At 46.4% G+C, this 15,000-nt stretch overlaps 1 protein-coding gene across 1 annotated transcript in view; it reads right to left on the bottom strand.

Annotated features, from left to right (window-relative positions):
- Positions 1 to 15,000, bottom strand: part of jade2 (jade family PHD finger 2) — a 344,631-nt gene that overhangs the window by 18,079 nt on the left and 311,552 nt on the right. Inside the window, exons 12-13 of the mRNA XM_056411448.1 lie at positions 9,421 to 9,538; positions 1,109 to 1,237 (exon numbers count right to left, since the gene is read on the bottom strand). Coding sequence (XP_056267423.1) covers positions 1,109 to 1,237; positions 9,421 to 9,538 — 247 coding nt within the window. The remainder of the gene's footprint in view (positions 1 to 1,108; positions 1,238 to 9,420; positions 9,539 to 15,000) is intronic.

Raw genomic sequence — 15,000 nt, forward strand, 5'->3', positions numbered from 1 at the left:
GCTTGCAATATTTCAGTTGATTTGTAATGAATCCAGAAATGCATGACATTTTTGTTTTTTTTAATTGCATTACAGAAAATAAAGAACTTCATCACAATATTCTAATTTTCTGAGACAGTCCTGTATATATACATATGTATATATATATATATATATATATATATATGTATATATCAGTCAGCTAAATGCCTTTAAATGGTTCTGAACAAATATCTACGTGCAGAAAATCCTCCGCCCAATCTCATCTTCAATATCTCTCCTCACATGCGTGACGTGTCGCCTAACGACCGGTTGCCGGGGAGCGGATCAGGACGGACGGTTATTATCCTCCACCAGGTGCTCGCTAATGACCACGGAGCCGCCTCCTCACTCCCACCGCCCACGCCTCGTTACCGACTTTCCCTCCGCCCGCGATCGGAAGGTCTGGTTGTCCCGGACGCAGCAGGACGCGCCTTTATTCCCATCCTCTCGTCTTCCATTTAAAGTTTCCACTAAGTTCCTTATTCCGTTTAGAAACGTGTCTTTTCTAATGATCGCACTAAAGCCGACAACATAAAGGACGGACTGCACATGAGAAGTGGGCGGTGTCGTCGTCGGTTTGTGGATCGCTAGAATGAAGCCTCGAGTTTGGCATTGCGGCCGTCGCCATCTTGTTTTTATGCAACCAGTGAACTGAAGTGACCGTATTTGGGCTGCGGAGGAAAGACGATGAACACGACTCTGGTAGATACCTGTCAATCACCCTGTAGCCCCGCCCCTAAAGCGCCCCCTGCTCTATGGTCTGTGTGACTCTAAATGACCATACAGTATAAATGATGACATCATGCTGTATAGAAGAAGACTTGAAACTAGAGACTGAGACATAAACTCATGTTTACAATGTTTACTGAGGGAAAACATCAAGAGAGAAGTAGAGTCACTATATAGACTTCTATACAACCAGAGGAGCCCCCTGGTGGTCAGGAGGGAGAATGCAGCTTGGAGAAAGAGCTGACCACAGCTACAACAAAAAATCCTGTTCTTGTTGAATGTCAATTTCTCTAATGTATTGTGGCCTTATGTAGAGAATGTACACAACTCAAAATAACACACACACACACACACCTACCTAGCTCTTTCAGCAGGGAGCCGTTCTCCGGCTTCAATCTGTCCTTTTTCTTCTCGGGGCTACTCTTCCTTCTCTCCTTTCCTTTCTCCTTCGCTCCATTCTGCTTCTTTTCTCCCTTCTGGCTTTTCTCTGAGAGGGAGACACAGAAAACGACTCAGGTTAGAGCTTCTATTTATTCTAATTTATTTTAATTTAAACAGTCGCCGTGCCCGTTGGAAATTCTTCCCTCGAGATGGAATTTGAGAGAAAGGGAAGCAAACAAAGAGTTTAAAGTTTGGGAGAAAAAAGAAAAGAAAAAAGATTAACATTTTTGCATTATAGTAAAAATAAATAGTTTGGGCTTTTGGATCAACACATAGACACTTATAGAGATCGAGGACAGAGAGAGAAAAAGAAAAATCTAATATAGAAAATTGAAATTTCTGGTGAATTTTTTATTTCAAGGTACAGTGCGCCGCATTTAGGGGGAACCATTGGCTGAAATGAAATACATCACATTTTTTAAATATGCTGCTATGCTATAATCACCTGGAATAAAAAACAACTCCTGTTTTCGTGACCTATGAAACTAAACGTTTATTCCTTCACATCCTACACACTGTCCCTTTAAGACCTGAGGGCAGTATTTTCTTTTAAGGATGTTTAGGATACTAGTTAAAGGTTAAAGGTTAAAGGTCAGACATCAGGACCCGTGTGACCTTGATGAACTACACTGAGCTGTTACCTGGAGTCAGTGGCGGGCCGTGGGCCTGGGGCCTGGGCCTTCAGTGAGGTCCTACACAGTCCCACCCGAATTAATCCACCTCTTATTACTATCATTATGATGCCATGGCTCTTGACCAGGGCTCAATACGTCGATCACGGCGTAGTATTGGTAGATCGCATGACATTACAAAAATTGGCCCGCCCCCGTCATTTTCTCTATAGCACGTCTTTGTTCATTTATTAAACTAAACAGCCGTCTGATGTTGATCGTATCTACACAACAGCATGTCATTTCTCTCGGCTCTCCGTCTACCCGCTGCAGAATGCGCGCATCAGGATGGAGAAAAGAAGAAAAAAGTCACTTGCACTCGTTTGTTCACTAAACAGGGCATTGTCGCACCCAAAGCAGATTTCAAGTATATGCTCGACCAAATCGACATCTTCTCCTCCTTCCGCCATTGTGGGTTGAAAAAACAGCTTTGTAGTCCGCGAATTAATTCCTTTATCAAATTCAGTTTCCTAGTTCTGAGGTTTTGCATCTACCTGCCCATAGGACCCGCCTCTCAATATTGGTAATCCAATCAAAAGACCTGCAGCACTCCGCCTGCTAGCTGCTCCTGTGCCGGTTCCGGGGCCTTCTAGAAGGCCTAGAGGAGCCAACTCTAAAGCTGATTGGTTGACACAACATCGTCATTCCCATTCACTTGAAGCTACCAGCGCCTTCAATGTTGATTCTGAAGGCCTAAGGGCAGATGTTAGCCCCCTGGCAACACACGATGGCTGAATATGATTGGATAAAAGATCTAACATAAAGACCAGCCCTCCAAATCTCAACCTGGCGCTGGCAGCAGCGCAACCAAGAGGAACGCTATGAAATTAAGAGAATAACTCTTACTCTGGGAAATAATTGAATACATATTTGTGGGGAAATATATTTAGAAAAAAATATATATTCTGATGATGTTTAGGCCAGCAGAGAAGGCCTTGCTGGCCCTGACGGCCCGCCACTGCCTGGAGTCCATACAGGTGATTTACTCTACATTTACAACTGTTGATGACACGTAATTTATCAATAATTCAAAATTAATTTGGACTTTTAAAAGCAACGATTTACAGACCGAGGGGCCACGAAGAGACGGGGACGCCACGAACATGACTCATCATTCTAAACCCGCCTAGCAACACGCAAAATAACGCTCGGTATTAAAATTCTCATAATATCTTAAATTAATTCACAATATTACAATTAAGACTAAAACTATAAATTATATGAATTGTCAAATAAAATGCTTAGTCTGTAAAATGTCAATGTATCCAGATGACAAGACACTGACAGAATAATTGATTATTGATTAGCTCTGCATCTAACGCAGGGATTCCTCTAGGGGGTGCACGAGAGGAAAAATGTAATGGTGGTCTAATGGTGTAATAATTAATATTAAACATTCTCAGGGCTCTCAAGTGTCATTTCGGTCTTAACTCACGCACTCCCGCCACACATCGTATTTCTTACGCTGAAAAAAACTGTCGGCTATTTAATGTTTGAATGCAGGGGTGCTCAATCCGTCGATCGTGGTCGCCGCAGAGCTCCGACGCCCGTCCGCGCGCATCGAGACGGAGCAAAGAAAAAGTCACTCGCACCCCCCCCCCCCCCCCGTCAACAACTCTTGCATTCCGTTGCGTTTTTTTTAAGGTGTGGGGGATTGGGGGTGCGTGAACCCGGTCGGGATGTAGAAGGGGGTGCGTGGCCTAAAAAGTTTGGGAACCCCTGATCTAACGGATGCCTAAAAACAACTTCTCAACACACACACACACGCACACACATGCACACACACACACACACACACACAGTCTGGTAACGGGTTCCTGCTGCACGGCTCACTAACTCTCCTGCTGCCCGGTGTCAAGTTTATAGACTGTGTGTGTGTGTGGTGTGAGTGTATGGTGTGTGTGTGTATGTGTGTTTGTGTATGGTGTGTGTGTGTGTGCGTTGGTACAGCAGGTGGCACCTGCAGGCTTCATTACAGCGACACTCGGGCTCATGTTATTTGTTTATGTGCCGCTGCCGGTGACCTCCAGAGAGGTCATCGGTCAAAGTGTTTACGTTAATTCAGTCTCTGATTTAAATGTGTTTTTACAAACCAGAGGAGTCGCCCCCTGGTGGTCAGGAGAGAGAATGCAGCTTTAACACATGAAGCATAGACTTCTATACAACCATAGGAGTCGCCCCCTGGTGGTCAGGAGAGAGAATGCAGCTTTAACACTTTACGTTCCCTGTGAGGGGAGGAGCTTCCTCTCCTCTACGAGGGTCTTACGTCATTTCATCCTTTCATCCGCTCCTCACACTGGAACTTGTTTTTTGGGCCTTTTTTTCAAGGACGTCCTCTTCCCCCCCGAGCACGTTTTAATCTCCTCCGTCGGCGGTGGGAACCTTTTAAAAACACAGTCTGTTCCTCTTTTGTCTCTCTCTCTCTCCACAGTGTTGTCCTCCCTTCTTCCCTCTCTTCTTGAGGAGGCTCCGGGGGATTGGTCTCTCTGAAGCGAGTGATTCATTTCTCTTTCCAGGAGCACCGAACTGCAGCGAGAGCCTCTGTGTCCCGTCTCTTACCTGAGCTCATTAGTGCAACGTGAGGAGGCTTTCTACTTCCTCCCCCCCTCCCCCCTCTTTCTCTCTCTCTCTCCCTCTCTCTCTTTCTCTCTTTGCTCCTGTTTTTTCATCCCATTACATTCTCGTCCCTTCCCGTCCTCCTCTTCCTCCGTCCTTATTTTCTCTGACTTCCTCACGCTCCATCACACACAAACATGCGTGCACACACACACACGCACGCACACACACACACACACATGCACACACACACACACACAGATCAGAGGCCAACGCTAACCACTGTCAGCTTGTCACAGCTCAGTTTGCGCTAACATGTAGATTCAGTGCACGTCCTGCATAATAATAATAATAATAATAATAATACTCTCTCTCTCTTGCTCGCTCTCTCTCAGTTTGTGTGTGTGTGTGTTATGACCGTTCTTTTTAATGATGTCCTACATTTTGGGTATTACACACAAGTGTCGTGGCTTCCTTGTGTTGTATTGAATCCATTTCGTCACACACACACACACACACATGACAGACAGACAGGTGGACTGGCAGACAGGAGGCGGACATGACAGGTTAAGTGCTGTGAGACGGGCGGACTGAGGCTTCTGGGTGTCAGGTGGACTCGAGGAGTGTGTGTGTGTGTGTGTCTGTGTTTCTGTATGTGTGTGTCTCTGTCTGTGTGTGTGTCCATGTGTGTGTGTGTGTGTCTGTGTGTGTCTGTGTCTGAGTGTGTGTGTGTGTCCATGTGTGTGTGTGTGTGTGTTTGTGTGATTTTTGCAGGTTTTGAAAAAGAAAAAGAAGACGAGCCCAGGGGGAAGCGGGGGGGGAGGCTGGTGCGCGGAGACGCTCCAGATTATTTTAGATTTTACACATTGGAGTTATGGATGTCAGACGTGTCTAAAAATAATTAAACCTTTTTTATTTATTTAAGACAGAGGATTTTCATGGTCTTCGTTTCACATTTGACACGTTTTCATTTTTATTTGTTTTTTAATTCCCAAACTTTCCGTCCCCGCCGAGACGAACCTGAGCATTAACGCTCTAAACATTTATTATCTATTATTTATTATTTATTTTCTATTATTTATTATTTATTATCTATTGTTTATTATTTATTATTCTAATCTTCATGTCGCGGAGAACGAACTGGAGAAGACGGCGAAGAGGAAAGCGGAGGGAAAAGAAAGAAAAGCAAGACGTGGAGGAGAAACGGAGAGAGGGAGAGAGAGAGAGAGGAAGAGAGAGAGAGGAAGAGAGGGAGAGAGGGAACAAAATAAAGTAAATATAGAAGAGGATGAGGAAAAGAGGAAGATGCAGTGAGGGACACGCCCGATCATTAGGGGAGACGACCTCGTCCTTCACTCTCCAATGCACACACACACACACACACACACACACACACACACACACACACACACACACACACACACACACACACACACACACACACACACACACACACACACACACACACACACACAGTGAGAATAGATACGGCTGTTTACTGCCAGCAGCAGAGCTCCCAGTACCTGATGGCAATGCTGAGTCAGCAGCTCTGTGTGTGTGTGTGTGTGTATGTTTGTGTGTGTATGTGTGTGTGGGTGTGTGTGTGAGACACACAGAGGGAGTTAGAAACGGAGAGAGAGTCAACGTGTTTGTAAGATTTAGTGGAGTGTATGTGTGTGTGTGTGTGTGTGTGTGTGTGTGTGTATGTGTGTGTGTGTGTGCAGCCGTCCTCGAGAATGATGAGCACTGAAAATTTAGTGTTTCTAACGCACATGAACACACACACACACACACGCACACACATACACTCGCGCACACACAAAATCACACACACACGCACACAAACACACACACACACACAGGCTGACGAGAGTTCACTGTCATTACCGATGCCAGCGAGCTCTGACTGGTATCACCATGACAACAAGCGTTCACTGTCACGGCTGCAGGTCACGACTGTGAGAGCCAATCAGAGCTCCTCAACGCGGCTGCAGGTCACGACTGTGAGAGCCAATCAGAGCTCCTCAACGCGGCTGCAGGTCACGACTGTGAGAGCCAATCAGAGTGTGTGATTATAAAGATACTTCCGATAATATCAGTAAATGCTTGTTTACAAGTAAAAGATCTTTTTAAAGGAGTCTCCTTGGCGTACGTATAGATACGCGTCCTCTGATTGGCTGTCCTTCTCCCTGATCACAGAAACATAAAGGTTCTTAAAGGGTTCTATTAAAGGCTTTGTGGTTCTACGAAGAACCATCACCTACTGGAGAACCCTTGTTTAGTTTGAGGCACCTTTACAAGTTCTTTGAATAACTGTTTAAGGCAGGGGTGTCCAAAGTCCGGCCCGCGGTCAGATTTCATATGGCCCGCGACATCGGTCATATAATGTGTTATTTGTGGCCCGCCAGATCTGTCAGAATAAATAAATCATAAAAACTTGAAAGACGTAATTCCTCCTTTCTAATGTATCTGGCTCTGCATCCGTGGCGTGAACCCTTCTCGAAACCTATTTGCCATGGCGACGGCAAAAAAAAGGAGAAACGTTGACAGTGAGGGCCGCCGCGTTCAGGAGCGGTGGGAATTACGAGTGTTTCCCCTCCCATGAGAACAGGGTGGGGGTCCGCCCCACTGAAATGTTCTCTATAGCGCCAGATTACAACATAAGTAATGTCAGGTTGTTTTATTCAACTAAACGGTCGTATATTATTGATCGTATCGACACAGCGGCATGTCATTTCTGTCTCTACGTGGTGGCGTTCACACTTCTCCTGGCTCTCGGTATCGCGGCGGAGCTCCGCCCCCATGCGCACAGACAGGTGCGCACATACAGGTGAGCGCGCTCCAACCAGCTGGCAGAGAGGTCCAATATGTCGCGGGAACAGCAAACCGACACCTCTGCGTTCCCACGGTGGTGAAGACAAGTCGTCTCAGAGTAGCTCTCTGCTAGAGCAGAGACGAGGTGGGGCGCGAGGGTAAATGCAGATTCTTTTATTTCAAGACCTTGTTTGAGAACTTCACATATTACAAACTACACGGACATAAAACTAAGTCATTAATAAATAAAGAGCGAAATGCCTGTCGCCTACTTTCGTGTAAATGTGTACGCTACGACATTAACCGGTTACGCTGCACATGCACGACAGACTAGATTATTGGCGACTTGCCAGGTGTTACCTCTCAGCGTTCCAGCTGTTGCCCTTCAAAACAAGAGCTCAACATTGAGCATTATTGAGAGTGGCCATATCAAGCGTGCAACCCCGTTTTAAAAAGAGGTGTAGTGGAAAGCCCATTTTATCACACAGAGTAAAACGTGATGACCCAATCATATCTGCACTTGTTTTGTTTTTCAAAGGTTGCGCGTTTTTGTTATTTTGAAAATATATGCAGTGTAACTAACACTCAGTAAAACTCTTTATGCCCAAATTCTTGATCTTATTTGGTTTAATTTGTCACAGGTTGCACTTTATTGATATTATCTTGAAAAGGTATTCAGTGCAAAACAGGTTAATTGCAGCCACAATAAGCTAAATGTGAAGTGTGTTGAACGGTAACATATGTCATTAACAGTGAAATCCTGTAGATGTGACAAACTATTGTGTTTCTGAAAAGATCTAGTAAAAGATAAGGGCAAAATTAATTAGTTTGTAAGTGTAATGATAACAGACCACTTTGCATTACTTATAACTCCTGTTTAAAATGTTCATTAAGCAACGTTATGTAACTCATAGAAATGTAAGGTATTCTATATACAGCGTTTTCATTGTTATCTGACTGAATGAAAGGCAGACTTGGTTCTATTATATGTGGTTACATTGTCATTTAAAAAATAAAAATAATTGTGACAGTTAAAATACATTGTTTTATAACAGTCTATATTCATGTAACTTTTGTGGTTTAAAAAAATGTTTAAATGAACTATTGGCCCTCGGGCATCTTGACTTTATCACAATTGGCCCTCATTGCAAAAAGTTTGGACACCCCTGGTTTAAGGAAATGGTTCTTTAAAGAACCCTGGGTTGAAAGGTTCTCTAAAGAACCAGAAATGACCGTATGACATCATGACCAGTTTAAGTATTGATTTCTTGAGGATGTTGTCACTAACTTTTAAGGCGCTTCACCCGGCTGGCTTCGGGCTGATGTACTAAAGTCCGGACTGGTGTCAAAAGGGGAGGAGTCTCCCGGCTCTGGAAGAGTTCAATAATCAAGGCACAGCGATCAGAACTTTAAACCTCCAGGAGAAAGATAAAAAGATAAAACGACATTGTTGTTGTTCTGGTCCGAACTGTGACCGACAACCTCGAGAATATGTTTAGTTTACGTTTTGTTACACACATAAATATATATATAAATATATATATATACATATGTAAATATATATATATAGCTGTATAGATATATTTATATATATAAATATATAAATACATATATATATATATATATACATATATAAATATATATATATATAAATATAAGGTGGTCAGTAGAGAGAATGGAGCTTTAACACATGACGCATATACTTCTATACAACCAGAGGAGTTGCCAGAGCTCCTTTATGAGGAGTTTTGTTGTTTCCAGGTAAAACAATAACAATGCAAACAATCCCGGGAGGTTAAGCGGTCGCAGCCGATTCTACCAAGTGGTGAAAATTCGCGAATTTCCCCCCCACTAAGAAAATAACTCTTGTTCCGAGCGGACGCCTCATCCAGCCGGCTCTGGCCTTTGTGTTCTCCAGCGGCACCAAATGCATCGAGGTCCGACCTCACCGGGGCGGAGAGGAAGCCGAGCTCCATTCATGTGTGTGTGTCCGCGCACAGATGATGAAACCCGTCCGCCCACCACGCTCGACCAGCAGGGTTTGCATTTAACCGTCACGCACTTGAGCTTTCACAATTGTTTTATAAGTGTGTGTCGGGGGCCTCGGCTACAGGGCTGGAGGGGGTGAAAGGTAGCGGCTTTATTTCCAGACACACAGGTGTGTGTGTGTGTGTGTGTGTGTTGTTACCTCCGGCGACGTCCTCTTCCAGGAGTTGTATCTGCAGGTGGAAGATCTTCTCCTGGAGGTCGCACATGGTGTGTTTCATCTTCTCCCTCCGCGTCACCATGTAGCACAGGTTACGCACCTGGAACGACACCACACCGGCGTCACACCCCCCGCTGCACCGCGGTCGCTTTAGTGCAGACACAACAACAGACACACTGGGGTCCAGGTACACACACACACACAGACACACACAGTTAAACGTTTCTTATCTTAAAAGTGGATCTGGCCTCGCAACCGCTCGGCGTGACACATTATTCCCTGAACTCTGCAGCTCTGCGGACCCTTTAAGCTCTTTCATTGTTTTGGGTTATTATCGTCCCGCTCACCAAACACCTGGCAGCAGTTTGAAGGGGAACAAAAGCAGAGATAAACCCACTGTGTGCTCCCGGCCCAGAGGTAGCAACACAAAGCTAGAGAGAGAGAGAGAGAGAGAGAGAGAGAGGGAGAGAGAGAGAGAGGGAGAGAGAGACAGAGAGAGAGAGATTTTTTTTGATTTTTGAAAAACACTTTATTTACATTTTTTTAAACATTACGTTTCTTTAAAAATGAAGTGTTTTAAAAAATCGGGTTATTTAAAATAAAAGCAAACAAACAAAACAAAACATGAAAAAAACAGAAACACATGCTTTACCTAATAAAAAGTGGTGCAAACTCCAGCTCCTCTTCCACCACAGAACAAACAATACCTTTAAAACACCAGCGTTGTTTAAAAGCATCCAGGTCTCCAATGTGTTTATAAAATCTGAACTCCAGCCAGAGTCTGGCTCTGATGTTACAGAGCCACACTGCCCTGGCTTCCTGCCCCTCTCTGTTTTCCACCCGGGACTTCCTTGTTAAATAAATGGCCATTTTGGCTTCGCCGGATAAAAAATTAAGGAGCTGCCACTTTTCCTTTTCCGTTTTTTTGTAGGCAGCTCCCATGATAAAAACCTTCTCTGTAAAAGCCACATTAAAAAGACTAAAAACCAATGCTAAAAGAGTGAAGAAACTCAAAAGTCTCTTACACTCGTTAAAAACATGGTAAATAGTCTCCCGGAGGTCACAGAAGGGGCACTGGCTCAGGACAGCGGGATTGATTACGAAATAAAAGCGTTGGACGCGACAGCACCGTGTAAAATCCGCCACTGGAGGTCAGCGGTCCTTTTCTTCAGGGAGGCTTGTATAGAAACCCCCACTGCGGCCAGGGCCTCCATGCCCAAGTCTCTCTGACCACACAGTGGGCGGTCTGTTGCACAGTCTGGACCTGTTGATACTCTTCACGAGGTTAAAATACAAAGTCTTCTTGTCTGCTTTGTTCAGTGTGCAGTTTTCTGGGTGGCTCGTTCTTAGCAGGGGCGGTGAGTCCCCTAGCCCCGGGCTGAGGGAGATGTCTGGGAAGGGTCTGCAGGGTCCGGCTCTGCTCTCTGCTGGCTGTAGTCGTTGAGGAGGCTCCTCTCCAACCCGGTCAGCCTCTGCCTCCACAGCTCCAGGAGCCTCCTCGCCACCCGGTCGGAATGCATCCCCAGCAGGAGCCCAGGGCCGGGGGTCGCTCAGCGTCGGCCCACTGCATCCACCAACTGCTGCAGGAAAGAGTCTTTGTTCGCAGCGCCCCGTTAGTCCAGGGTGGACGCTGCTAATGTCTAGTTTTGCCCGTGAATTAATGGCTCTCAACAACCAGAACAGAGAATCAGACTGTGGGCACCTTTCGTGCTTAAAAAGGGCCCACGACTTAAAAACACCCTGATAAAAAGGAGGCAGCCCACTTAACTTTAAAATGCTGGAGTCTATTAAAAACAGAGCAGTATCCAGCCCCAGGCTGTCAGCACGTCTGAGGATGCAGCTGGCCACGTCTCGCCACACTAAAAACCCCGGACTCGTTCAAAACTTCTTAACAAACTGTAATCTAAAAGTAGCCGTCCGGCTGGCCAGGTGGACAAGGCCCTGTCCCCCCTCCTCTCTGGCTAAAAACAGCACCCCCTGTGGCACCCAGTCTAGACCCTCCCAAAAAAAATCCACCATTTTCCTTTGTATGTTGGCTAAGAAGCCCGAGGGAGGGTCTAAAACGGTCAACCTGTGCCACAGTTGGGATGCAATGAGATTGTTTAAAACCAGTACTCTACCTTTAAAAGACATCTGGGGGAGCAGCCACTTCCATTTGGAAAGTTTCCCCTCTATCTTCTCTGTGACGCCCTCCCAGTTCTTCTGGACCATGCTCGGTTTCCAGGTATATTCCTAAATATTTAAAACCGTCCTTTTACAATATGAGCTTTTGTGGAAGAACCGAGGCCGCCACGCCACTCCCCACAGCGAGGGCTTCGCTTTTCTTCCAGTTCACCCTCGCTGATGATGCCGTGCTAAAAACCTGTACAATTTGATTTAAAAGGTTTACATCATTTTGATTCTTAATAAAAACAACAACGTCATCGGCATATGCCGATAAAATCATTCTCTGACTAAAACCAGGTAAAACCAAACCATGTAGGCTAGAGCGTATTTTAATGAGGAGGGGCTCGAGGAGAGTGCGTAGAGCATCCCGGACAGAGCACAGCCCTGCCGGACCCCTCTACCCACTCTAAAAGGAGCACACAGCCTGCCGTTTATCTTCAGCACACTCTCAACATTACTGTACAACACCTTGATCTTAGCTATGAAGCCAGCGCTGAACCCAAACTTCCCCAGAACTTTCCAGAGGAAGCCGTGTTCAACGCGGTCAAAAGCCTTTCCTGATCTAGAGAAATCAGACCAGTGTCCATACCCAACGAGCTGGAGACCTCCAAAACGTCCCGAATGAGGTGGACGTTGTCCACCATGGACCTGCCGGGCACACAGTAGGTCTGGTCCCGATGGAGGACCTGCTCCATAGCTCCCCTCAGCCTGGAGGCGAGGACCCTGGACAGAAGCTTGTAATCCACACACAGCAGAGACACAGGGCGCCAGTTACCGATGTCCTGCGGGTTTCCTTTTTTAGGCAGTATCATTAGTACTGCCCTCCGGCAGGACATCGGCATGGAACCAGAGGCCAGACTCTCGTTGAAGACGTCTAGGATGTCCCCTCCGAGGACATCCCAGTATTTTTTGTAAAATTCAGCGGGGAGGCCGTCGATTCGGGCGCGCCTCCTGCATTCCTGCAGGGCAGCTTTCAGCTCTTGGGGGTTATGGGTCTGTCGAGCTCCTCATTAGTCTCCTCGGAGACCTGAGGCAGCTCCCACAGAGCCCTCCGTCGACTCTCCTCCTCCCTATACTCAGTGGCATAAAGGGAGGTAAAACCCACCGCTGCTTCCGGATCTGGCTTGGCTCCACCACCGGCTGCCCTCGTCCGTCAGCAGTGAGTGGATCACTCGCCTGCCCTCCTCTTCTCCAGGCCGAAGAAGAAGCTAGAGGGAGTGTCCATCTCCGCGATGGTCTGGAATCGGGACCTGACCAGTGCGCCTTGTACTTTAACTTCGAACAGGTCGGCGAGAGCCGCCTTTTTACTTTTGAGGACTTCAATATGTCCTCGATCTCCTGTGGACTTGCTTAAACTTTCTAGGTCCACTATCTCAGTCTCCAGGACCTTCATAGATCTGGTGACGTCTCTAGTGACGTTGAAAGTGTGCTGCTGACAAAGGAGCTTAATTTCTACCTTACCACGGTCCCACCACTGCCTAAGATTATTAAAATCACTCTTCCTCAGCCTAAAAAAACCCCCAAAATAAAACAACACCTCTCTAAAATTCCTATCGAAAGTTAAAACTGAATTAAAATGCCAATATGCGCTCCTGGGTAAAACGTTCCTAATAAAAACATGACATAAAACCAAAGAGTGATCAGTAAAACCAGCCGGAACAATGCTGCACATCTTAAAAATCTTTAAATGGTGCTTAAAAACATAAATACGGTCTAACCTGGATGAGGAGATCCTTCCCTCCCTAACGTGGGACCATGTGTACTGTCGGCAGTCCGGATGCATCCTTCTCCACACATCCACCAGGCCGTGAGAATGGACCAGCCTCCTCAGCACCTGCTGTGAAGCTGGATGTGGCTCTGTGTGGTTTCTGTCTTTAAAATCATCCTCTGTGCAGTTAAAATCCCCCCCCAAGAATAAAAACTCCTCCGAGGCACAGTCATTTAAAACATCATTAATTTTGGATAAAAACAGCTTCCTCTCTGTCCCGGTTGTTGGAGCATAGACATTTATAAAAACCACGTTAAAAAGGTCGAACCGTGCCTTCACGAAGAACAGCCTCCCCTCCACGATGTGTTTGACCTCCAGTGACCGCGGGCTGAAGGCCCTGGAGAAGAGGAAGCCCACTCCTCCGCTGAGGTTGGTGTTGTGGCTCAGGAGGACTCCCCCCCCCACTCCCTCCTCCAGTCCGCCTCGTTGGTGCTGTCGCTGTGCGTCTCTTGTAAGAAGAGAACATCGTTGGCTTTCATCTTGTTAAATTCATAAATAGATGTTCTCTTCTTACTGTCTCTCGCTCCATTTACATTTAAAACTCCGACTCTGAATGTGTTCATTAAAAGAAAAGAATTTAAAAAACAAATAAAACCTAAAACCAAGAAATCAATTAAAACACACATTGGAGCTCTCCACCTCCCCCTGCTGGATGCACTCCTTTACTTTAAGTAAAATCTTTTTAATCCTAAAAACCTCTTGCTTTTCAAACTTTTTCTTTTTTATATGGTAGCGGCAAGACTGTACAAAGGTCACGAGGTCAGGGAAGTGATCCCCGACCTCCACTTTCCTTTTGTTTTTTGTTCTGTTTAAAAACTGGCTTATTTCATCCACTGTGTGCAGTTTTTGAGCTTGACTGTTTGTTAAAATCAGAGGAGAGTCGCTGTCGTCTGCCTCCTCCTCATCACTGCTGTCCTCCTCCGGCCTCGCCCCTTGACTCCTCCTCCTCTCCTCCACCCTGCTGGCCTTGGCCTCGCTGCCGGCGCTCTGGCCACTCTTTTTTCTTTTCGGGGCCTCTTTCTGCCCCCCTGCTTCCTCCTCATCCATCTCTACCTGCACCGTCCTCCTCCACCTCTTTGACTCCACCCACCTGCCCTACCCCCTCTATGGGCTTCTCACCACCCTTATCCTCGTCTTTTTTTCCCTTTTCCTCATGATTCTCCACCCCACTCCCCACTTCCACCTCTAAGCCCGTGCCACCATCACCACCATCACCAATATTTTTTGTTGTTGTTTTTTAAATCTTTTTTTGTTTGTTTTTCCCCCCTTCTTTTTCTTGTTTTCCTTCCTCCTCCCCACTTCCCACCTCACCCACAGCCTCTACCCCACTGCTCTTGGCAGATCCACCCACATCCCCTCCATTTTCTTGGTCCGCTTTTTCTTTTTTTCCTTTCCTCTCGCTCCCGACTCCACCCACAGCCTGCTTCTCACTGCCCTGTCCAGCCTCCCCACCCTCTTCCCCCACCTCCCCCCCACCCCCATCATCACTCCCTCATGCATACTCACCACATGTGTTTGAGATACAGCAGCAGTGACGCCGCACGCTCCGGCGCTGCAGCCGCAGCGCCAGCCGGCGCCCGCAGCTCCTCTCAGAGACGCCGCGGTTGCAATCCCCGCTGCTGCAGCTG

Source organism: Pseudoliparis swirei, chromosome 3, assembly GCF_029220125.1.
Source record: "Pseudoliparis swirei isolate HS2019 ecotype Mariana Trench chromosome 3, NWPU_hadal_v1, whole genome shotgun sequence".
NCBI classification, from domain to species: Eukaryota; Metazoa; Chordata; class Actinopteri; order Perciformes; family Liparidae; genus Pseudoliparis; species Pseudoliparis swirei.